At 42.1% G+C, this 23,175-nt stretch overlaps 2 protein-coding genes across 4 annotated transcripts in view; one reads left to right on the top strand and one right to left on the bottom strand.

Annotated features, from left to right (window-relative positions):
* The window catches only part of PRPF18 (pre-mRNA processing factor 18), a 129,837-nt gene that overhangs the window by 60,925 nt on the left and 45,737 nt on the right, over positions 1-23,175 (top strand). The gene's annotated exons all lie outside the window — the stretch shown is intronic.
* The window catches only part of BEND7 (BEN domain containing 7), a 52,730-nt gene that overhangs the window by 13,491 nt on the left and 16,064 nt on the right, over positions 1-23,175 (bottom strand). For all 3 annotated transcript variants that reach the window (XM_081210740.1, XM_081210741.1, XM_081210742.1), the window contains 3 exons: positions 22,551-22,850; positions 15,071-15,193; positions 14,238-14,503 (listed from right to left, as the gene is read on the bottom strand). In XM_081210740.1, the coding sequence (XP_081066866.1) occupies positions 14,238-14,503; positions 15,071-15,193; positions 22,551-22,850 (689 nt within the window). The remainder of the gene's footprint in view (positions 1-14,237; positions 14,504-15,070; positions 15,194-22,550; positions 22,851-23,175) is intronic.

The raw sequence follows: 23,175 nt of genomic DNA, 5'->3' as shown, positions 1-23,175 counted from the left end.
GGGCTTGCTTCGCAAGACGGAAACGTCTTGCAAGTTTGTTTCCTTTTTCTTAACACCGTTAATACAGTTGCGACTTGACTTCGAGGAGCAACTCATAGAACACGGTGTGGTAGCCTTTTTTGAGGTTTTTGGTGATTTTTGAAGCTTTTCCAAAACTTTCCCGACACCGTGCTTCGCAAGACGGAAAAAATCGCAAGACGACAAAACTCGCGGAACGAATTAATTTCGTCTTGCGAGGCACCACTGTACTAGAACAGGGGGAAATCCCAAGGAGCTAGTTACCTGGATGTTAGTTAATTTAATGCTGGCAACTGCAATTATGAAATATTTATTCAGTACAGCAGCAGCTTTGAATAATTGGATACTGCCCATTAGGAATTTGAACTAAAATTACTATGGCTACAATCCTGCACTCACTGTTAAATGTTTAATCCCACCATAATAAACTGTTGTGATCACATTACTTGAAATCTAAGCAAGTAATATAAGGAAACAAAAGTCAGAGTATAAGAACAAAAATATTTATTTGTTGCTCAACACCTATTTTGTCCAAAAGCTGCATGCCACTTGCCTCTGGGAACTTCAAGAGCAGGACATGAAGGTTTCATTTAAATATTACGACTAACAGTCATTGATCAACTTATCTTCCGTTTATTTGGTGAATCCCCCTTCAAAGCTATTTCAGCTTGTGCCTTTCATCACACCTTATGTCATATATATTGATGACATGTTGCATGAAAAAGCCCTTCTATTTATCTTTGACTCCCAACTGTAAATTCAGCTTAATAACTTGCAATAACTGGCACTAGGGCAAGATCTGATTCTGGAATCAGTTTTTATCAGTGAACACAAGTACCGTATTTTTTGCTCTATAAGACTCACTTTTTCCCTCCTAAAAAGTAAGGAGAAATGTGTGTGCGTCTTATGGAGCGAATGCAGGCTGTGCAGCTATCCCAGAAGCCAGAACAGCAAGAGGCTGCACAGCGATCCCACTTGCTGTCCTGGCTTCTGAGATTCAGAATATTTTTTTTCTTGTTTTCCTCCTCCAAAAACTAGGTGCGTCTTATGGTCTGGTGCGTCTTATAGAGCGAAAAATACAGTAAATTGTTTTACAAAGTGGCATTCTAATTTATTAATTTAGGAATAGCAGTTTTTAAAATTACCCACAGCAGCTTACAAGAACTTCTTGAATTGCCACCTTTCAGAGTAAGACAAAATGATTCTACTTATTCTACTCTGCGTTGTACAACTTTACAGTGCAACATTTTTCATCCGCTGCTAGTTAACAGTCAAGCTTTGGTGACCTTATGGAGATTTTCAAAGTGCAGAAAAGGTGGACAAGTTTAAGCAAGCAAGTAGATATTAGCACATACTAATCAGATTGCAACCGGAAGTTCTCAAGGTGAGAATGACAGGTGCTTGGCACCATATATAGAACTTTGATTAGAAACAATGTCCTGTGAGTTAAGTTGATCTCATCAGCATCCCTTTTGTCAAGGAAATCATGATAGGGCTTTTTCTTTGTTTTATTATCACAATAGTATTGTTGTTATTGTTTTAAAAAAATAAGCTTAGAAAGTGATTACCTAAGTTCTAAAAAAGCCTGTGAATCAGTATGAAGTATGGGCGTGCAAAGTACTGGGGAAATGATTTTTTAAGAAAAACTGAATAAAAGATGTGAATTGCCTCTAGCCGTGTCCCTTTCTGCTCATGGAAAGGCCTGTGATCCAGCAGAGGCGTCCACAAATGGAGGACAAAAGGTTACTTTAGCTGATATTCCCTTCCCTCTGCATCTCTTTGCACATCCCACCCCACAAGACTGCTCCAGAGGCTTAGGGGGACCTGTGGAAACAGCACGAAGTGGCAAGGAGGTTGGTACGAGAAAGGGGAATTTGCTGGAGCAAAAAGGCTTCCATGAGCAGAGGGACATACTGGAATACAACCCATGATGTTTATTTCTAGAATCCTCACTATAATACCCAAGTGACATTTCTTTTCCTAAAATTAAGTTTAAAAAGAAACAAATCTAGCAAAGTTAGTATACTGAGGCTACAGAAAACCCACACCATATCTTTAAACAAATGAATGACATTTTTCAGATTTTGCTTATTTTTGGAATGCAGAACAATGGGCTCAAAATCTATTGGTATATATCAATTCCCATTCTCTCACACAGCTGCAAATCCTGCATTATTAATCAAACTTTTTTTCAACAAAAATGTCTTTACAATTTAGTGTGGTCTGCTCACTATTCCTACTTATGGCCCCAAACCCTACATAATTTATTGGTGTATATCTTAAGTAAAAGCCAAATTCCTGCTCAAACCCACATCAAACCCGACTTTGGAAAGGCAACATAAGGGCTGGGGTGTGTGTGTCAAATGTTGCTGATGACTACCCTGCTTTAAGCCAAGGACATAATTATTCCCATCTTATTTGGATATAACTATAAGAACTGTTCCCTTCAGGGTTCTGCTTCCACTCTTTTCCCACTTGTGTTCCTGCTTCTCTGTCTCCAGCCAACCAGTTACTGGACTCCCAGTGCCTTAACTCTCCTAGCAGCAGATGTCTTTCCATAGCCCCCTGGTTCCCTCTGGTTAAACCCGGTCAACTGCATACAATTTCTCCTCGACCAAGGTCTTGCGGGAGCTTTCTGTCCCAGCCATACTGACCGTTCCTTGTCTTCACAGGCAGTCTCCCGCTCTCATTTAGTAGTTAGGGGACTTGCAAGCAACAGACACAAACCGGTTTTTAGCTTATTATGTGCAACCATTTTAAGGCAATGATTCTGCCGCGCCACAGTGGAGCTCTTCCAGTACGAGCTGTGCTTTCCCCCTTTTATAGCCAGCAATGAAAACATTGCACTTGTGCAGATAAAGCCCCTGTTAGCTCTCACTTATTCTCCTGACATAACTCTAAATGATTTCTCCCTGTAAAAGCCAAATATTTCAATAATCTCAGCCAATTTATCAGTAGCCAATTTAACCAACTGAGGGGGAATGATTTTTTGTACATTTGAGAATTTGGTTGGAAACAACTCCTATTTCAATATCCAGCCAGCCAGCCAGCCATATTTTTAGACCTTTGAGTGGGCGACAATAGTTTAACACAAGCAGACTAAAATATAATTTAGCAAGCTGGAATAATCTTGTGTGGTATACTTAGATAATAATAATGTTTTTTAGAAAAGGATGATGCAATTACTAAGATCCAGCATGGGTTTCTCAAAAATAAGTCATGCCAGACAAATCTCATTTCTTCTTTTTTTTGTTGGAATTACAAGCTTGGTGGATCAGAGAAATGCTGTGGAAATAGTTTATCTTGATTTCAGTAAGGCTTTTGACAAAGTTCCCCATTATATTCTTGCAAGGAAGCTGGTAAACTGTGGGTTGAATGAGGTAACTGTTAGGTGGATGTGTAGCTGATTGACTGACGGAACCTTGTCATCCTGGAAAAAAGGGACAAGTGGGGTGCTGCAGGGTTCAACGTCTTTATAAACAACTTGGATGAAGGAATTGAGGGGATGCTCATCAAATTTGCAGATGACACCAAACTGGGAGGGGTAGCTAATGCTGCAAAAGAAAAAATCAGGATTCAAGATGGCCTTAACAGATAGAACTGGTCCCAAGCTAACAAAATGAATTTCAGTAGGGACAAACATACAGTTCTGCGCTTAGGCAGGATGAACCAGATGCACAAATATAGGATGGGGGGACTTACTAGCAGCACATGTGAAAAGGATATAGGCGCCTTAGTGGACCACAAGTTGAACATGAGTCCACAGTGTGATGCAGCAGCCAAAAAAAAAAAAGAGCTAATGCTATTCTAGGCTGCCTCAGCAGAAGTCTAGTGTCCAGATCAAGGAAAGTAATAATACCACTCTATTCTGGCTTGGTCAGACCACACCTGGAATACTGTGTCCAATTCTGAGCACCACAATTTAAGAAAGATGTTGACAAGCTGGAAGGTGTGCAGAGGAGGGAGACCGAGATGGTCAAGGGTCTGGAAACGAAGCCTTATGAGGAACAATGGAAGGAAATGGGTATGCTTAGTCTGGAAAAGAGAACACCAATTGAAATATGATAAAGGAAGGTAAAGGGACCCCTGACCATTATGTCCAGTCGTGACCGACTCTGGGGTTGCGGCCTCATCTCGCTCTATAGGCCGAGGGAGCCGGCGTTTGTCCGCAGACAGCTTCTGGGTCATGATAGCCACCTTCAAATATTTCAAGGGCTGTCACATGGAAGAGGGAACAAGCTGTTTTTCTCCTGCTCTGGAGGGTAGGACACAAACCAATAGCTTCAAGTTACAAGGAAGGAGATCCTGACTATACATCAGGAAGAACTTTCTGGCAGTAAGAGCTGTTCAACAGTGAAACTGTCTCCCCTGGGAGGTTGTGGACTCTCCTTCATTGGAGGCTTTTAAGCAGAGGTTGGATGGCCAGATGTCTTGGGGGCTTTAGCTGAGATTCCTGAATTGCACAGGGTTACACTAGATGACCCTTGGGGGTCCCTTTCAGTTCTACAATTCTATACCTAGGTTATCTATTCCGATTGCATTTCATATCCTCAGATGAACTTCATTTTTCAAAATAAAAAATTCCACACTAAAAAAAAAACCTGCCACACGGCAGAGTGCCCTTGGTCACACAAAGTTGGAAAAAAATATGCTCTTGTCCTCAGAGCAGCTGTCTCCACACATTGTTTCCAGCACTTAATAATAAAGGTAGAGAGGTATCTTCAAATGTGTGCCACATTTTGTTTGGATTACAGCTTCACAGCTGATTTGTATGAGTTCCCTTGAGAAATCTTTCCTTTCAAATTGATTGATATTAGCTGTGCATTAACAAGAGATGCTCATTGCAAGTTTCCATTGACCAGGCTATTACACAAGAACCACAATAATCATGGAAAAAGCATGACCCTGCATCTACCTATTAGAAAACCAATATCCCTGTATTGCAAAAGGTAGAAATATGTTTAACAGGGACTCTTCACAGACAATCCCTAGTCTCAATTAGAGATGCAATTAATGTGTTTTGTGCATTTGTGTGTGTGTGTTTTATAAATGAATCAGTCTGTACCCTAGTCACATATTTTGAGGGGGGGGGGGGAATGCTGATTTATTCCAGATTCCTTCAGTAGCAAATTATCCTTCAATTGCACGCAATCAGTACCCAATTGAGCTTCACATGGACATTTCCAAGTATGATTTATAGCCAAATAGAGTTTGTTAACATAAGATAATCAAGGCAATGGTGTACATGATTAAACACAAATGAAAGAATTGCCAAAACTTTTGTTTTGCTAAAATTAGCAAGCAGCAAATTAGATTTAGTCCAAGCATTTCTGAATATTTTAATTGATTAAAACAGAACTCCTTTGCCAAATCTATACAAATTATTTGCTTTGCATGGAAAACAAATAGAACGTTTACTTAGAAGTAGGGCACTCAGTTGCTTTAGTCACAAAGGTAGATAGCATTTTTCGGCAGTCCTATGCCCAGTTCCCAGTGACCTGAGAATAATATCCACTGAACATACTGGGGCTTACCAGTGACGTAGTGTAGGTTGCCAGCAACCAGGGCAGGCTAAGTATTGTGCACCCTAAAAAGCAGTGGTAGTGGTGTCAGACACCTGCCAGCCCCGGAGGCAGCTCCAGGGTTTGTCTCATGCCTCTGTCCAAAGACCATACCAGGATGGGCTTCTGAAAGCATGGAGGATGACCAGAGCCTCGCCCTTCGCTTTGCCCAGAAAAGCAGAGAGATCTCCGGACGAGGGAAAAGGCCGCTGCGCCCTCCACTTCGGAGGTCAAAACTCCCTCCAGCAGTGCTTGTGGGAAGGTGGCCACCAGGTGCCACCTTGTTCCCAAGCTGGGGTGCCTGCCAAGGCCACTTGGCTGAGAGCCCCGGTCTAAGGAGGTCACTCCCCAGAATGGAACAGGCATGCACGGCCCTCCCCTGCTGCCACCAGCTCTCCTCTCCTACCTGCCCCCCCCCCCCCGAAGCACGTTCACCTGCAGCCTCTTGAAGTTCTTGCTGGCCAGCTCCTTGAGGGCACAGAGCAACGAGGCAGGAGCAAGCATGGTGTTATTATCTCAGTTCACCAGCCCCTCAGAGCTGCCCCCACCAGCTTTGAGCGTGGAAGCTCCTCTCCTCTCCCTGCCCCCATTGCCCACTGGATCTGGGCTTAGGAGGAGAGCGCTGCCACAGGAGGCGCCTCACAGCCACCCTCCTGCCTGGCTTCACTCGGCACGACTTAGGGCGGGGTGTTCCGTTGGGTCTTCCTTGCCTCTGGCCACCAGTGAGCCCAGTTCAGTCGTAGCCAAGCCTACCTGGGCACTCCAGCCTTAAAGGAGGGCCACCAATTTCCTGAGAAATTTTTACACACATGCCCAAATGCACCCAGGGCTACCGCCCACTTGCCTCCTCCCTGGGGATTACTTCTGCACAGGTTGTTCCAGTAATTAATTAGAGTAAATCTAACATGTAATTCATGTTGTATAAACCTCCATTGAAAGAATCCAAAACCAGTATTGGGGTAAAATGTACACCAAGACAGCCAAACAACCTAGTTATGGGATATTGTTTGTATGGTTAAATTCACAAATATGACGAGAACAAGAGAAGGCAGAGTGTATTTATAAAATGTAAAGTACAAACCTACACAATAACATATTTTGTCTAACCACAGTTTTTTAAAAACAGAAATATATATATATAGTGCCATTAACAGACAAGTCCCAGGCAAGCTGGCTATACAGACTCAGCCCAGGGTTTGATCATCTCTAGATTTAGGTATAACAGGAAGTGATGTCTTTTGGAATGTTCATGCCATGGAGGGCTGTTCAGGCTCTCAATAATATAGGCATTTCAGCAGGCAATGCCCACATTCCTTTAATTTAAAAGGAAAGCATTGGCCACCATGTGGAGAGCATGTGGTCATATGCGTCTACACCCAGTGCTATTAGTCTACAAAAAGAGGGGCCTGCCAGAGCTCACCATGGACCTCTCCCGTCTTCTGTCAAAAAGGCAATGGTGCCCACCTGAGAGGTGCTGGAGCTGAACTCAGGGGGCCGGGTTCTTGCCCGCACCTTCAGTTTTATAATAATAAGGAATGCCCTCAGGCTGGAATTTCTGATCTGTGATTCTTACATGGAAGAAATGAGAATTCTCTTAAACAGAACAAGTGTCTAATCTTTAGAAGCAGCTTAGCACTGACCACTTTTGTTTTTTTCATTAAAAGCTGCCAGACAGGTCACAATCTACATTTAACACAATCTGGGTTTAACCCTTACCATCCCCTTTCTTCCTGAAAATCTCTCCGACTGCTTCTATTTTCCCTAAAGGTGCTACTTACTGCATAAAAACAGTTTTGAAGGGCACATGGAAGCTGGGAAGCATTGTCCTGCAAGAAAATGTTGTGAGAAGTAAACTATTAAACCCCTGCCCTGAGCACCATGTTCCCAGTCTATCTGGAGCCCTGCATAGCTGCTTTTTCTTGAAAACAAAACATAAAAATAAAGTGCCCAGCACTGACACATTCTTTCCAAAATGAATTTGCATAATGTGTTGTCTGCTCCCAAATCATTCTTGGACTAGAGCTACCCTTATGTTTCTGCCGTGTTAAGTGTAGGCCTCCTGATGGGAAGAAGGGAAGCCCAGATAAGCAATTCCTGCCATAGGTACAATAGGAAATATTCTCTGAAGGTGGGTAGGTCTACTGCTTTTCTACATAAGGAGCTGAATCCAATCTACCATATTTTTCGCCCTATAGGACACACTTTCCCCCCTCCAAAAATGATGGGGAAATGTGTTTGCATACAATAGGGTGAATGCAGGCTTTCGCTGAAGCCTGGAGAGCAAGAGGCGTCAGTGCGCACCGACCCCTCTCGCTCTCCAGGCTTCAGGAAGCTCTCCGCAAGCCTTGCGGGCAGCAGCCTGTTCTGGGGGCTGGGGTCGGGGGAAGCTCGGGCTTCCCCCGCCCCCAGCCCCGCAAGCTCCGAGAGCAATGGCAAGGTTGAGCGCAACCTCGCCTTCGCTCCCGGACCCACAGCCTCGAGGCTAAAAACGAAGCCAGGACAGCGAGCGGGATCCATCCCGCTCGCTGTCATGGCTTCTTTGCTCTTTGGGGCTCGGGGGGTGAATAATTCCCCCCCTCTTTATTCCCCCCCCCCAAATAAGTGTGCCCTATGGGCCGGTGCGCCCTATAGGGCGATTAATACGGTACATAATTCAACTACACCCAAAGAAGAACCATGGTACGATTTGTGGGATGTAAACACAGGAGCAGTCAATGACAACATTCCTAGAGTGTACATGTTAGAACATGGGGAGGGATGTCTGTCCAGCAAGCAGGTAAACTTCCTGGGGACGGACTTCCTCCGCATGTGACCAGAGGTGGGTGTGGCCTCACCTGTGCAGGTAATGACAAAAGCACAGGGCAGGCAGCCATCTCTCTCTCTCTGCCATTTTCCTTCGATGAGGAAACATCTAAAGATGCCCTCTTGGCTCTCAGCCAAGAGAGGAGATAAGGTCTATCCTGCAACAAGATAGATTCTAAGTATATGTAACTTTTTAAGCCTGTCTGCCGTCTGGGATCATATTGTGAACAGATCATGAGTAAACTCTTTTATACTTTTATAAAGACTGTGTTGTGTCTTGTATTTTAAGAGGGAACAAAGGGGAAATTACCAGAGTAATTATTATAGAGGTTCTAGCGAACCTGTGCACACATTACCGTTGCGAACTTAAAGGGGAATGTCTATAAACTCTGCTGATATTTTGGGAACTTGTTAGCACAAGTTGGATAAGGATATAATTAGTCAATATATCCTCTCCTGCACCCCAGAACATTCCCACACGATTGCCTTCTTGCACATAAGTGTGATGGAAGGGAGGCTAGACCAGTGCTTCTTTGGCGATCACTCGGGCCAAGTAAGATTGTCTTCCAGTAATGTAGTCCTAACAGTGTGTCCGTAAATGACTAGAGGCCAATTCTGGATCCACACATCCTTCCACAGAGGGGACATAGGTTTCTGGGTGGGAGTTGATCATGGTGAGGATTTTGCCAAACGTGCCTTCCTCTTAGCTCGTTTCTCCCTTTCATCCCAAGTTCGTGCTTCTTCAAAGTCCGTGGCACCTTTGGTAAAGGCTATTCTCCAACTGGAGTGCTTGTAGGCCAGTGTTCCCCAATTATCCATGCTTATACTGCATTTTTAAAAAATTGCCTTAAGAGTGTCTTTAAGCCTCTTTTGTTGTCCACCAGCATTTCACTTTCCATTTTTAAGTTGGGAATAGAGTAGTTGCTTTGGAAGATGATAATCAGGCATCTGAACAACATACAGTCCAATGAAGTTGATATTGAAGGATTGTTGTTTTGACACTGGTGATCTTTGCTTCTTCCAGTACACCGACATTAGTTTGGGTATCTTCCCAAGTGATATGTAAAATTTTCCGGAGAGGGAATCTTTCAAGGGGTTGGAGATGGTGTTTATAAGTGGTCCATGTTTCACAAGCATATAGTAAAGTTGGTAGTAGTTTTGTAAACAAGCGTTTTGGTTTCCCTGTGAATGTCCTGGTCCTAAAACACTCAACACTTTGATCAGGAAGCTGCACTCACAGAGCGAGCTCAGGCGATGCATCAATGTCAGCTGTTGTGGAAATATAACTGCCTAGAAAAATGATTTACACCATTAAGTTGGATTTGTGGCACTGTGGAGAGGTTGTTTTGTGCTTGTGTTGGAGCAGCTTCTGTCAATATATTTAGGATGGTTTGGAGGTCATCCTGAGTGTGTACACACTACATTGCCATCAGCATATTGAAGCTCTACGATGGAAGTTATGGTAACCTTACTCTTTGCTTCCACCCTACTCAAATAGGAGAGCTTTCCATCTGTTCAATATATTTCTACCCTGGTGGGGAGTTTCCCTTCAACAATGCATAGGATCATCGCAATGAAAGTAATAATAGTTGGGACAATAACATAACCCTGTTTAACACTTGATCCCACTATGAATGGTTCACTCTGAGAGCCACTGTGATCCGTGATTGCTGCTGTCATATTATCACGGAGGAGCCGAAGAATGTTCACAAATTTATTCGGCAGCCGATTTTCAGAAGGACAGTCCACAGGTGGTATGGTTTGGTTTTGCTCTCTGCATTTTTCTTGAAGTGAAAATCATATCCACTGCCCCCCTAGAAGATCGAAAACCATTTTGGGATTCAGGAAGGGTATCCTCGGATATAGTTAGGAGGCAGTTTGCTAAGATTCTTGCAAGAATTTTGCCAGCCACAGCTAATAAACAGATGCCTCAATAGTTTCCGCAATCTGTTCTATCACCTTTTTAAATAAAATATTGATAATTTTGGCATCCCTAAAGTCTGCTGGGATCTCCACTCTCTCCCAGATTTTTTCGATGAGCTTGTGAAGTTGTTGTGTAAGTTCAGTTCCACCCACTTTGAAGACTTCGTCAGGTATCCCATCAGGTCCACTGGCTTTGTTGTTTTTCATTTGGTTTATAGCTGTACACAACTCTCCCAGATTTGGAGATACTGCAAGCTCATCTCTAATTTGTTTTGAGGGACTTGTGAGAGGACCTCAGCAGCTACAGGGGAGTTGCGGTTAAGGAGATGCTGGAAATTTTCTTTCTGGGTAACAGGCCAGACACCCACTTCTGCACGGGCGTGCTTGGAATTCACAATTTTTATTTAATGAATTTATTTCTTAACAGTAGAAGTTTTCTCAGAGTACACCATTTACTTAGGAATTACGGGTGCAGTCAATAATGTTAATCAAGTATAACATTTCCGTATGGCAATAAGGCATTGTAGGAAAGTGTTGGCAAACTTTATCTCACAGATCACTACCAGGGGCATATGCATCTCCCATACTGGTAGTTCAGAAATGACCTTACTTTATTGATTCATTTGAAGGAGGCTACTGAAAGTGTGCCCCAGAAGTGTTGAGGGCGACCCTCAACTACATATTTTGCAAATATGGTTCTGTGCACAGAGAAAAGAGGTAATCTAAAGGTTGAGGGATTGGGTCCTTGCACTAGCTTGACCATGAAGCTGCCATTTGTAATAATCAGCAGACAGTTTCAATGGGTGGCCTTAAAGAAAACCACTATGTCACATCCCCAGCCAACCAAGATATGGGGATAATAATATTGCTCTGTCTTTCAAGGCTATTCTAAGGCTTGGGATCACTAAGGCACTGTATACAAAGGCATTCAATTCTCTAAAAAGCAATTTCTATATGACAATTACTTAATATTTTGCATACATAGGCTTCCCCTTTCATTAAAATTGAAAGATTCGAAATGGAAAGATTACTTAATTCAGCTTTGAAGGTTACCCTATAGACATATCAAGAGTTGTAATGTAGTTAACATGTATTTAATAGAAATTGGACAAGTGGAGCCTGCAACAAAATGTTGCAGTGTGGAGTGGTCCAGCCATTCCATTCACCCCAGCTGAAAATTAATGAGAGATGTAAACTCAGGCTTCCAACCTGATCCTATGCATGTTTACTCTTATGTAAATCCCACTGACAGAGGGGATTCATATAAGTGTATAAAGAACTGAAACATGATCCCATACTCAGAAATCCTCCAGAGTTCACCAAGGTCAGTTCCCAAAGGAATGCAAGCTTCATTCACAGTTTTAGTCTTCAGTCCTTTGAATATGTGATAGCGCTAATGCCAAACTTTTCTTCTATGAACATGAGAGCTAGAGACATTTTTTAAAAAGAAAAAGGCTAGATAGAATCAAAGAGACTCCTACAAAGGACTTCATCCCAGTGGAACAATTTGCTTGGCTTGAACAAAATCACAAAGTACAAACACCCTCTAGAAATTATATGTACCTTTCACAAACTGATCATTGTTCTTCCACAACAACTGTGAAACCCAGGCCCTTAATGTGCCTGTCCACATAGATGCAGATAAATAAAAACCTCATTTCCCCCCACCTTTCGTTAAGGGACAATGCAAAATAGTGAATTGGCAAAGACTACAGAATGAGGGTTGTGACTAGGTGAGAATATGAACTCAAATCTCACCAGTCTCTTTCTAAATGGCATTCTCTCCCCCAATTCACCCAATGCCCTTCAGAGCAACTTCCAAGTTTTTTTTTTTTTTAATTATATTGTGGTTAAAGATGTAAAACATGAACATTTTAAAATAATTAGCCCAAGGCTTGATGAATCATTCTGTAAAAATAAATAAATAAATCCAGCATTAATTACTACTCTGCCTGAATTCACTCACTGAGCAATGAGACACTGCTTAAAAATGTAGCCACTCTAGAAACCCCAAACAAAAAACTAAACCTTGAACCTGTATGTTCAAAACATGGAAAACTGACGGGCAATCTGAAAACAGGTCAAAATAATAAAATCACTTACAAAACTGAAAGAGAAGTTTCCAATCCTTTCCTTGCACAGTCATTTCTGGCTGTAATTATAATTACATACAAGAACCACAGAAAAGCATTTAACCAGTTGCTATGTATCATTACATAGAGTCTGTCGGATGACACACTAATCTAATTACCGGTGTAGCTCACATCTGTGTAACTGAATTATCATGACTGCTCTTTTTTATTATTAGTTTGCACTTCTAGAAAGGTACAATATTATCTACAGAATTTCTTTCATTTATGATCATTGATACGGAATTTAATTATGTTCTCTGAGCTTGCTGTACTTAGGAAATTGGAAACTGTCTTCTCAAAATTAAAAATGTACGTTGAAGAAATTAATGATCAGCTTACTCATCAGTGAACTTTTCAGCCATCATTTGCTTGAAGCTCAAACAAAGCCAACCAGCCACCCTCTTGCTCTCCTGATATTCATTCTACAAACATCTAATTCAAAAGGAGAAAATGCCAAGTGTGCCCTTTTGAAATCCTGGCTCTAGATTTTGACATTTACAATTTCAGCCCCGATACTTCAAGTCTACCTTCACATGTATGCTTTCTTTGTGCCATGAGAGAGTATAAAATTGGGCAGATCAGTCTTATGGTTAGGATTAACCACCAGTGGCCCAACTAGTGATTTGCACAAGTTCAGCTCACAAGTGAATGCACTTCTGGTCAGCAGATAGGAAATCTCTCACTTCTCTTTATTGTTAAAAGGGTTCTGCACAGCCTTGTGACGTTGCTTCCACAGGACAGTTCTTACTAACAGATTATAACCATTAACACGGACAGAAAAAAGTGACATCGCTTTAGCTTTCCACTTGTTCTAGCATTACCTATGGCAGGGGTAGGGCAGAACAAGCTATTCTAGTGCTGCAGACTGAGAATGAATACATTTCATACAAAGTCTTCACCCTTGTCATCTTTGTCACAAAGACCCTTCTTAGATACATCAAATTAACCAACCCATGGGAGGCTTTGATTCTATAACATCATCCCTGGTTTTACCTTGACAACTGCAATAATGCTAACAAAACTCATCTTCTGTAGCAAGCCTCTTGCTTACTTGTCCCCCCAAACTGAATCCAAGTAAACACTCTGCATTTGCTCTCCCCCCTCCCCCCATCTCATCTCTCCCTTCAGCCCACTGACCTTATGCACGTACACGGGTGACACGGCATAAATAACAACAACAGCTACTTAACTTGCGCACTTTTTCCTAATGCCAACTGTGCTAATCTGATTAAAGAGGAATGAGAAGTCAGTTTTTAAGATCTGCGGATAACTGAGAAGACTTCTGTAACTCGTGCATGCCCCATCCCCGAAACCCTGATTTCTTCACTTTCTTGAGGAGGAGGGGATATCATTATCTTAGTACTTTAGCACCAACTCTTAGATTCCCTCAGACTCATGTACAGTGCAGCTGCAAAACCAAAAAATAATTCCTTCAATTGTCCCATGGCTAAATGCTTCCCAATATGCTTGTGAACAAATGAACAAGGCCTATTCAATGCTAGGCTCAATAGAAATGTTTTTGGAATGATTCCCTCAGGGGCATACTAGTACAAAACATGAAACAGGAACTGGACAATCATATGGATTTGTTAGGATATAGTGTGTGCATACAGATCTTTCCTGAAAATATAAAGTATGTGGATGGTCAGCCCTTATGTTGCAACCTGCAGATGTAGAAAAGATCCCACGGGAAACCGACATTACGGCCTAATCCTAAGACTTACTACACTACCGACAAGACCTGTGACATGAGGTTTGCACTCTTAACAGGGTCTGTTCTGCCAGCACCTGGTCAACTTACATCTGAAGATGAAGATTCAAGGACAATGCCAAATCCTGAAACCTGTGACTCCAACTTTGAGGATGATTCAGCAGCTTCCACACTAGAACTTTCAGAGTTTGCTGATAGCCTTTTTTCATTCTCTGCAGTGCTGGGCTTTTTATTCACAGTAAGAGGTTCAATAGTCTTTGGAGGTATTTTTTTCTTTTTATTTCTCTTTCTTGAAAGTGTTGATTTCTGTGTGCACACCAGAGGAACTGGGGGCGGTTGTCTGTTCTGAGCAGCAACTGAAGAAAGAAAAACCTGTGAGTACACTTCCAAACGTGTATCAAAGATGACAGTTACCACAGCCCAGACTCCTGACCAGTTCCCACCCTCTTATCAGAACCAGCTGCTTGAACCAACAGCTGTGGGCGGAGCACTCTCTGTGGAGCCGTCAGCTGGGGAAGCTGCTATGGGGAACATGGCATAACGCAAAAATCATGCTGACACTGAGATCATGCCCACACTCAACACCCTGTTGCTGTTGTTGTCTAATAACAACAGGAACATTCCTCAGTACTGTACCAGGAAATATACAACTTGGCCACAACACTCTTATTTCATGGAAATCGCTTAGATGTTGCCTGCACATTTTGCCCTATAAGTTTCTTTCTAGGAGGGCTAGAGACTCACTTTTTTCAAAATGGAAAGCTCAGAGTACCTGTGGGCACTGGGTTGGCAACCCCTGATCCATACCATCTGGGCAGCAGTCTTTCTTTAAGACCTATGCTTCCATGAAAAGGCACTTATAAGGCAGTCTGTCTGCAGACTGAAAATTATACCTTAATAGTTGAAAAGACAGACTATCATACCTGCTTGGATCTGCATTATCTTTCTCATGGTTTTAAGCTCCTGAAGAATGGCTTGCAATGCTGGCTGGCAATTACAAGTACAACAATTTGAGCCAGAGGAAGTATTAGCCACCGGAATTTCTCCTGAAGAAAAAAGGGAAATTAAAACAGTGATGCCGGGCAAGAATGTCTTCACAGGGTTTTAATGCTGTCTGATACATGCTGTTAGGAAATTGAAACCTAAAATTAAAATCTCCACTGTGAGGTGGCGGCGGCAGGGGTGTGCTTTGCCATTCCCCTCCCCACACAAATAACGTTCCATGGTATAGTGAAGTCTGCACAAAACAGCAAACACAATGTAAGCTCACAGCAGGCCTCCTTATTGTCAAACTAGTTCATGGTGGATAACAAGAGCACTGAAGCTCATTACAGAAACAGTTGCTCTATCATGCGCGGAACAACCCAGAAAGGCCCTTCCTCCATATGACAATACCCTTAGAAAGAATGAGATGGCTGTGTAATAAGTTATTTAATAAAGAACTAACAAGTCTAAAATGGATTGAACGCCGTTTGTTGCTTCACAGTATTAAAAATTAAAAGAACAGAGTCCTCCATCATCGATTTCCATGAACAGAGAAGTTCTATGAAGGCAGAAAATATCCACAGCTTTCCCTTTCATTGTGACGGTGAACTCCTACTTCCCAGTTTCTTTTCAAGTATTGCTGTTGAAGGTTGTCAACCATCCTACTACTGCACTTCATACTGTATCCAGGATGTGTTTGTTAAATTTATATTTGATATATAACCTGCTTCCCAACTCAAGTCTGAAAGCTTCCTGCACTTGATTTCAGGAGGCACAGGAACACAGAAGGCAGCCTTGTACTGAGTCAGGCCATTGGCCTCCCTAGTTCAGTACTGTCTACACGGACTGGCAGAGGCTTTCCAGGGTTTCAGCCCAAACTGGAGGTGCCAGGGATTGAACCTGGAACCTTTAAAACAGAAAGGATGTGCGTTCCCGTGGCTCCTGGCTGCTGAGAAACGGGGACCTTGCCACCCTGGGCTCAGGTATCAATTTCTGTATTTAAAAACAAGGGTCTTTTCAGATGTTTCCAGCACAACTAATGTCAGTTGCTACATGAAGTCCAGGTAAAGTGACTACGGAGAAAGTGTTTCCATGATGGGGTCAATATAACAGGTCAGTGGCAGGGACCTAATCATGCCAGGCAGGGGCCCTACTTAGGTCTGTGAGGCCGTTTCCCCCAAACCATGCCCACTTGCCCCACACCTAACAGCATTATGTGACATCAAGAGTGGGGCAAGTAAAGATGTGTCTGGGATTGGCTACCCTAGAGAGCTGCACATTGGGAACTTCCAACTGAAGTGGATGGGGCTGCTGACAGCACACGTTAAAGCTCTCAGCGTTGAACAGCTGACAGCAATGAGCAAAAGCCCCTCTGAATGCTTGCAGGCACAGTGTGGCTCCAAACCACCTGCCATGGGCCTTCCAAGGGGCTTGCTCTCAGCGCTGATCAGCTGATCGATGCTGAAAGCACACCCCTTGTTATTACATATGAACGGTGGCACAGGAATATTTTAATAAACAAAGCCCTTTTTCATTAACACAAAGGGTTGCACAATAAAAGAATGGAAAAACAAAAAACAGCCTAAATGTATATTTTAGCAGGAAAGAAGCATTTGTCATCCGTCTCTTTCCTACGCCCCCTCTCTCTGAGAGGTTCGGAAGGTGACAACATGAGAACGGGCCTTTTCTGTGGTGGTTCCCCGTCTGTGGAAGGCTCTCCCCAGAGAGGCTCGCTGGGCACCATCATTATATGTCTTTAGGCGGCAGGTGAAAACATTCAGCTTTACCCAAACATTTGGCCATTAAATAATTTGTGGCCTGTTAAATTGAGGGACTGTTATTATTATGCTGCATAAATTATGTTTTCAATGTTGTACAATGCCCTGAGATCTTTGGATAAAGGGTGGTATATTGATCAAATAGATAAATAAATAAAACAAAACTAGTCCCAGATACCTTAGGAAGGATCTTCAGAGCCAAAGCTACATTTCACAAGGCAATGGAAAGAAAAGTATGCAGCTAAGCATGCCTCTATCTAGCAAGGAGTTCCACAAGACTGGAAAAAAAGAAGGCCTTGTTTGAACATGCAGGTTGTCAGAGAGAAAACACCAGGATAACCACAAATCCTCAACAGGTCACTGAACTTGTATGAGCCTGTTTTAGTATATAGCCTCCTGCTCAAGAACTATAATTCCATTGGCTTTGCACATTACTAGTTCCCAGTTCATTCTGTAGCAGAGTCTTTATATTTCCTAACTGTCTGTACAGCAAGGTTTAATCAAACAATATAAAACAAATATTATTAGGGCTATGAAACAGAGCACTATAAGGAAAAAACCCTGTCTTTTTCAGCTATTCTGCCTATTAAAAATAATATTTTAAAACGGAGTCTGTCTGTGTTGTGTGTCTTAGAGAACTAAGCTTAGCAAATAAATATTATTTTATGAATTTGTCCCTTTCCTCTTCCAAGTTTTTAATATTCTGGTGAATATCATGATAAAATTTTGACAAAGCAAACCTTGGAATAAATTCATGCTCATCTCTTCTGCTACAAATATAATGCATTACTAATGAGGTCTGCAGGTACTGAAGCCCCATTTGAAAACCAAAAGGTCTGTTTTCCTACTGAGGCATGGGGGATTTACATTATAATTCCCATTAGCATTGATAGAAATTACCCATGTAAATCTACCCTGTGTACAGTAAATGGAAAAAAGAGACCACCAATATTTCAAATCAAAAGCAGGGCTCTGCTAACTTCATGCATATTTATGGAGATTTTTTTCAAGAACCCAAAAAGCATTTCCATCATTTTTCTTCAAATCAACAAGAGTAAAACAGAACACTTTACAGAATGTTCTTATTCAATGTTCAAAGCATCACCTAAAGAATAAAAGCACTTTTGTCTGTTTATTAAATTTAACAATTTTTTTAAAATTCATTTCTCACTTTTTAAGAAGACTACTTGTAGTGACAAATCTTAAGAACCACTTCTTGCTTTGCTCCTCCCTCTATATTATGGAAGGAAGCCAATGTGAATTATTTTGGCTTGCACAGCAGCCCAACAGCAGGAGCAATAAAATAAAAAAATTCAAGGCTATGTTTTTCTATCTTCGCAGATGCCTTTCAGACAGAAAAGTCAATATGTGAGTACCACAACTGTATTCCCAATATTCATATGGAAAATATCATAGCAAGCCTAGTAGCACCTTTAAAAACAAAAGAAGCCAAAAGCAGCTGCCAGTTTCTCTGGCTCAACTAACAAAAGCCGTCTCCATGAAACAGATTTCCCACAGCCTGGAACAGGGCTCCTCAAACTTCCTTGGCCTGCTGCTCCCTTTTAAGAAACAAAATTACTCCGTGCCCCCCCCGGAAATCTACCTTCTTTTAAGTGAACAAACAGAAATATGAATTCTTATATGTATCTCTATTTCTACCTATGTCCTACAACATAGTAAAGAAATATGTTGTTGTAAATAAGACACCTTGTTCATTCCACAACAAATGAAACAGGTACGAACAGTTTTTAAAAACAAACGAGGAAGTGGACTAGGCCCTGGCATTATAAACCCACGAAGCGGACCGAGTGAAGCCGGCCGGCTCAGTCTGATCCACCCAGGGATGGAGCTGGGGCCTCAGTCCAGCTGCCATTGGCCAATGGGAAACACTGGCCTAGGAATTACTGGAACAAGGACCGGTCCTATTGTTGGGCACCATGAGGCAGGAGATTTTTGGTGCTATTAAGGGTGGTCAAGTTGTCAGTAATAAGCTTATTTTTTATAAAGAAGATGCCATCTGCCTTGCATGGAATGGCTTACGTAGGTTGTTCTATGTGTTCAGATATCAACAACAGGACCCAGTTGGATGCACCATTCTCAAGATTACCACCACTGGGCAGAACAGGCACAATCAAAAGCCTTAGTAAAATAAAAATCTGTATGAAGATGAAACATATGCAAAAGCCATATAGTTTTAACTCACGTTTGGTCTTATTTCACACCACTTAGAGACGACTGTGATTAAGTGGATTACAAATTGTTAGAATAAAGTAAATACATAAATAACCCCAGAGATCTCGGATTGCAGTTGTTTATTACCATGGAATGAGTTGTGTAGGCAATACCTAATTCAAGATTGGCACAGAATCATAGAATTGTAGAGTTGGAAGAGATCCCAAGGGTCATCTAGTCCAAGCCCCTGTAATGCAGGAATCTCAGCTAAAGCATCCCTCCTAGATGGCCATCCAACCTCTGCTTAAAATCCTCCAAGGAAGGTTTCACAGCACACTAACCTGTAGTACTCACTAGAACACATATTGGCCCCTGAAGGGAAGTGATATGATTTGCCTTAAGGGATTCTGTCTATGCAAAGGGCCAATTCAGGAATGAATTCAATAACCAAGCAGACTCAGGGAGACACAAGGGGCCTCAACTGGCCTGCTGACTTCAAACCTTGCCTCACGGACCTTGCGGTCTTGTTGTAAAGCAGCCTTTGCCACCCTGGTGCCTCCAGCTGCTTTGCACTACAACTCCCATCATCCCCAGCCAGGTCTGTGTGCTGGCTGGGGATGATGGGAGTTGTAGTTCAGAACTTCTAGAGGGCACATGGTTGGCAAAGGCTGTTGTAATGTGAAAGAATTTGAACACTTCAAAGCTCTATAAATGCTAAATACTGTATTACAGTTCATTGGCATTGTTGCTACTTGCTTCTTTCCACATTAACGTGTTATACATTTGATGTTAGCCATGCTGAGCCCAGTTTTGGCCGGGGAGGGTGGGGTATAAATTATTATTATTATTATTATTATTATTATTATTATTATTATTATTATTATTATTATTATTATTATTATTATTATTAATCTCCCTTCTATTCCTTTATCTTCTCTATCCTGTGAAGACACTTCTGCCCAATAACAGGACTTGCCCAGTCAGTTAAAGCATGCCACAAACACATTTGATCCTTTGTACAGACTCTGCCCCTCAGGTCTCAATTCAAAGACCATAGCATCTCTTTCTCTCTCTCTCTCCAGGAAAGGAGGAATGCTGCACAATAACTGGGTTGCTCTTTGCCCCTGTTCCTGGGTACAGTGTGTGTACTCAGCGCTGGAGAGGAGCAGTTCTCTGTCTTCAGAGGAAAAGGCTCATTAAATGGCGAGTCACTGCCACAGCGGGAGAAGATAGCCTTGCTGGTGCTAGCCACTTTTTTGGACTCAAGTCCCAGTATGAGAGCACCAGCTATCCTGAAGGAATGCATCCGATCCCACACAAAGACAAGAAACAACTGGAAACCTAAACACTTTCAGCACATGGAACTCTTCTCTTGCTCCACCACATTAAGAAAGCAGCCATATGACTGGAAACACAATACAGTGGTGCCTCGCAAGACGGAATTAATTCGTTCCGCGAGTTTTGTCATCTTGCAATTTTTTTCGTCTTGCGAAGCACGGTGTCGGGAAAGTTTTAGAAAAGCTTCAAAAATCACCAAAGTCTTTAAAAACCTCAAAAAAGGCTACCACACCGCGTTCTATGAGTTGCTCCTCGAAGTCAAGTCGCAACTGTATTAACGGTGTTAAGAAAAAGGAAACAAACTTGCAAGACATTTCCGTCTTGCGAAGCAAGCCCATAGAGAAAATCGTTTTGCGAAGCAGCTCAAAAAACAAATAACCCTTTCGTCTAGCGGGTTTTTTGTCTTGCGAGGCATTCGTCTTGCGAGGTACCACTGTACAGGCACCCCCACTTACATGTGCTCTGCTTGCATGAAACCGTGTACACAAGCGGTGCTGGGAAACAATTAAACAATTCAATTCAAGCACAGAAATGGTGGGAGAGAGAACCCACCCGCGAGGAGACCTTACCTGGAGCCCAAAGAGGATGCCAGTGAGGGCGGAGGAAGCCCCAAAGAGACTGGAGGCACAGCAGGGCTTTGTTTATGCTGCTCAGCTTCCCTGCCTAACAGCTGATATGTGGGGTAGTGCAGCAGCAGCAGCAGCAGCCTCTTTCCCACATGTCCTCCAGCCTCCTGCTGGTCCCAGAGGTTCAATTCTAGTTGTGGGTATTTTTGGATATAGCAGTTTTGGTATAGATTGGCAAAGAGGGTGTTTAAAGGGTATCCCCACTTTACTTATGCACGTGAGGCCCCAGGATGTAACCCCTGTGTAAGTGGGGGCTATACCTGTACTGCATTTTCCACATTTCTAAGCAAACAAACACAATACAGTTAAGAAAAAAAATAGTTGTACTATGCTATAGTACTATCCTTCCTGTGTTCAATCTGAGCCAATGCACTAACAGAAATGAAACTGAGCACAAAAGGGACAGTATTGTTTCCTCTTCTGCACAACTGAAAATTAATACACTGATATAATAGATGCAAGTGATGAATGTTTGCATCTATTACAAGTGATGAATACATCAGTGTCTTTGTCTATATACATGCAACCAACACTGCAAGCGGAATTATTAATAAGAGAGTCAAAAAGAATTAATTTTGTAAGGTGGATTTTGTGGGTGCACATTCACATTTCCCATCTATAATTGCAATAATCAATACAGACCTCAAAGCCAAGCCAACTTCTTTCTATGATATAAATTAATTTTGACCAAGTAAAAGAAGGCTATATCTAGTTATGAAATGGAAATATTATTACTAAGTGCCAGAAGCAAAACACACCTTCCAATTAATCAACTAAAACAGTGGTGGTAACCAACAAGCCATACGCCAAGTCCAGCAACGAGAGCATGCCATTCTATGCACATGCACCTTCTTGTGCGTATCATATTTTCCCCTGTAGTCCACTGAACCCCACAGGCAGAAGTGTGGCATGGAGGAGGCAGGCCCCCAATTATGTGCCACAAATGCCTTTACTTGTGCCATAGGTTGGCCATTCATGAACTAAAGAAGGGGTGGGGAACCTGGACTTGATCATTCCAGGCCAGGCTGTCTGGGGCTGATAGGAGTTGGAATTCACCAGCATCTGGAAGGTCATAGATTCCCTACCTATGGAATAATCTATCATTACGATATAGTGTTTGTAGCCTTAATATAAAATGCATTTTCAGTGTACCTAAAAACCATTTAAAAGAGGTTTAAGATCAGCTTTGGGTCCAAACATAAAAACCTTAACTTTTTACAGCTGACAATCGTACAACTTTCTCTGAATTTGTATCTGCTTTTTATGCAGAAGGTTCCAGATTCAATCCCTGGAGCCTCTAGCCAGGGCTGGGACAGAAGACTGCCTGGAAGCCCGGAGAGTTACTGTCAGTCAGGATAGACAATACCGAGATGAGCCAGTATAAGGAAGATTCTTATGTTTCTAACATAATGGCCAAATTATTTTATCCAAGTAACTCAGCACTCATTTTTTAAAGAGAACAAAACAAATAAGCAGTGATTTAAATATATAAATGTGGATCCTACCATTTGCACCTACGGTTCTTGCTTGATTTTGGAAGGTTTTGGACCGAGTTCCATATTGCCCTGAATAGTGGCTTATCTGGGGGGGCAATTCATTCCAAGTACCACTCTGAGGTGGATGGAGGTTTGCCTGGGTTTCTGCAGGGGGGTTCAGACGCTGAGCCCAGGCCAAATCTAAGTCCTGGGGTTCTTCCTTCAGTTTTTCTCCTTCTTTGCCAACTCTCTGATATATTCTTCCAGTGCTGTCATTCAGTAATCTTCTCATCCCTGTAATTTGTTTTTTAATTTCCCGGCTTTCATCTCCTAGAGAAAACAGAGACACAGTTATCACAGTAAATTAGCAAAAATGGTAATGATACATGATACATATTACTACGTTTCAGAGGACTTTGAGGATGTCTACTTTCTGAAATGCATGCCAATTGGCATTGCACACACACATATGTATGCAGACAACTATTTTGTTGCCATGCATACTATGCAGATGTGATACTAAATACATGATCACCTACAACATAGAGAGTATATGTTTGAGTCTGCGTAAGAGTTAAAAAATATATGCACAGAACCATTTAAGTTAGTTCAAATTATCAAGTACAGTGGTACCTCGGGTTAAGAACTTAATTCG

Source organism: Podarcis bocagei, assembly GCF_964188305.1.
Source record: "Podarcis bocagei genome assembly, chromosome: 10".
Classification (NCBI taxonomy): domain Eukaryota; kingdom Metazoa; phylum Chordata; class Lepidosauria; order Squamata; family Lacertidae; genus Podarcis; species Podarcis bocagei.
Note: the sequence above shows the minus strand (reverse complement) of the source record. Positions and strands in the feature narration are given on the sequence as shown.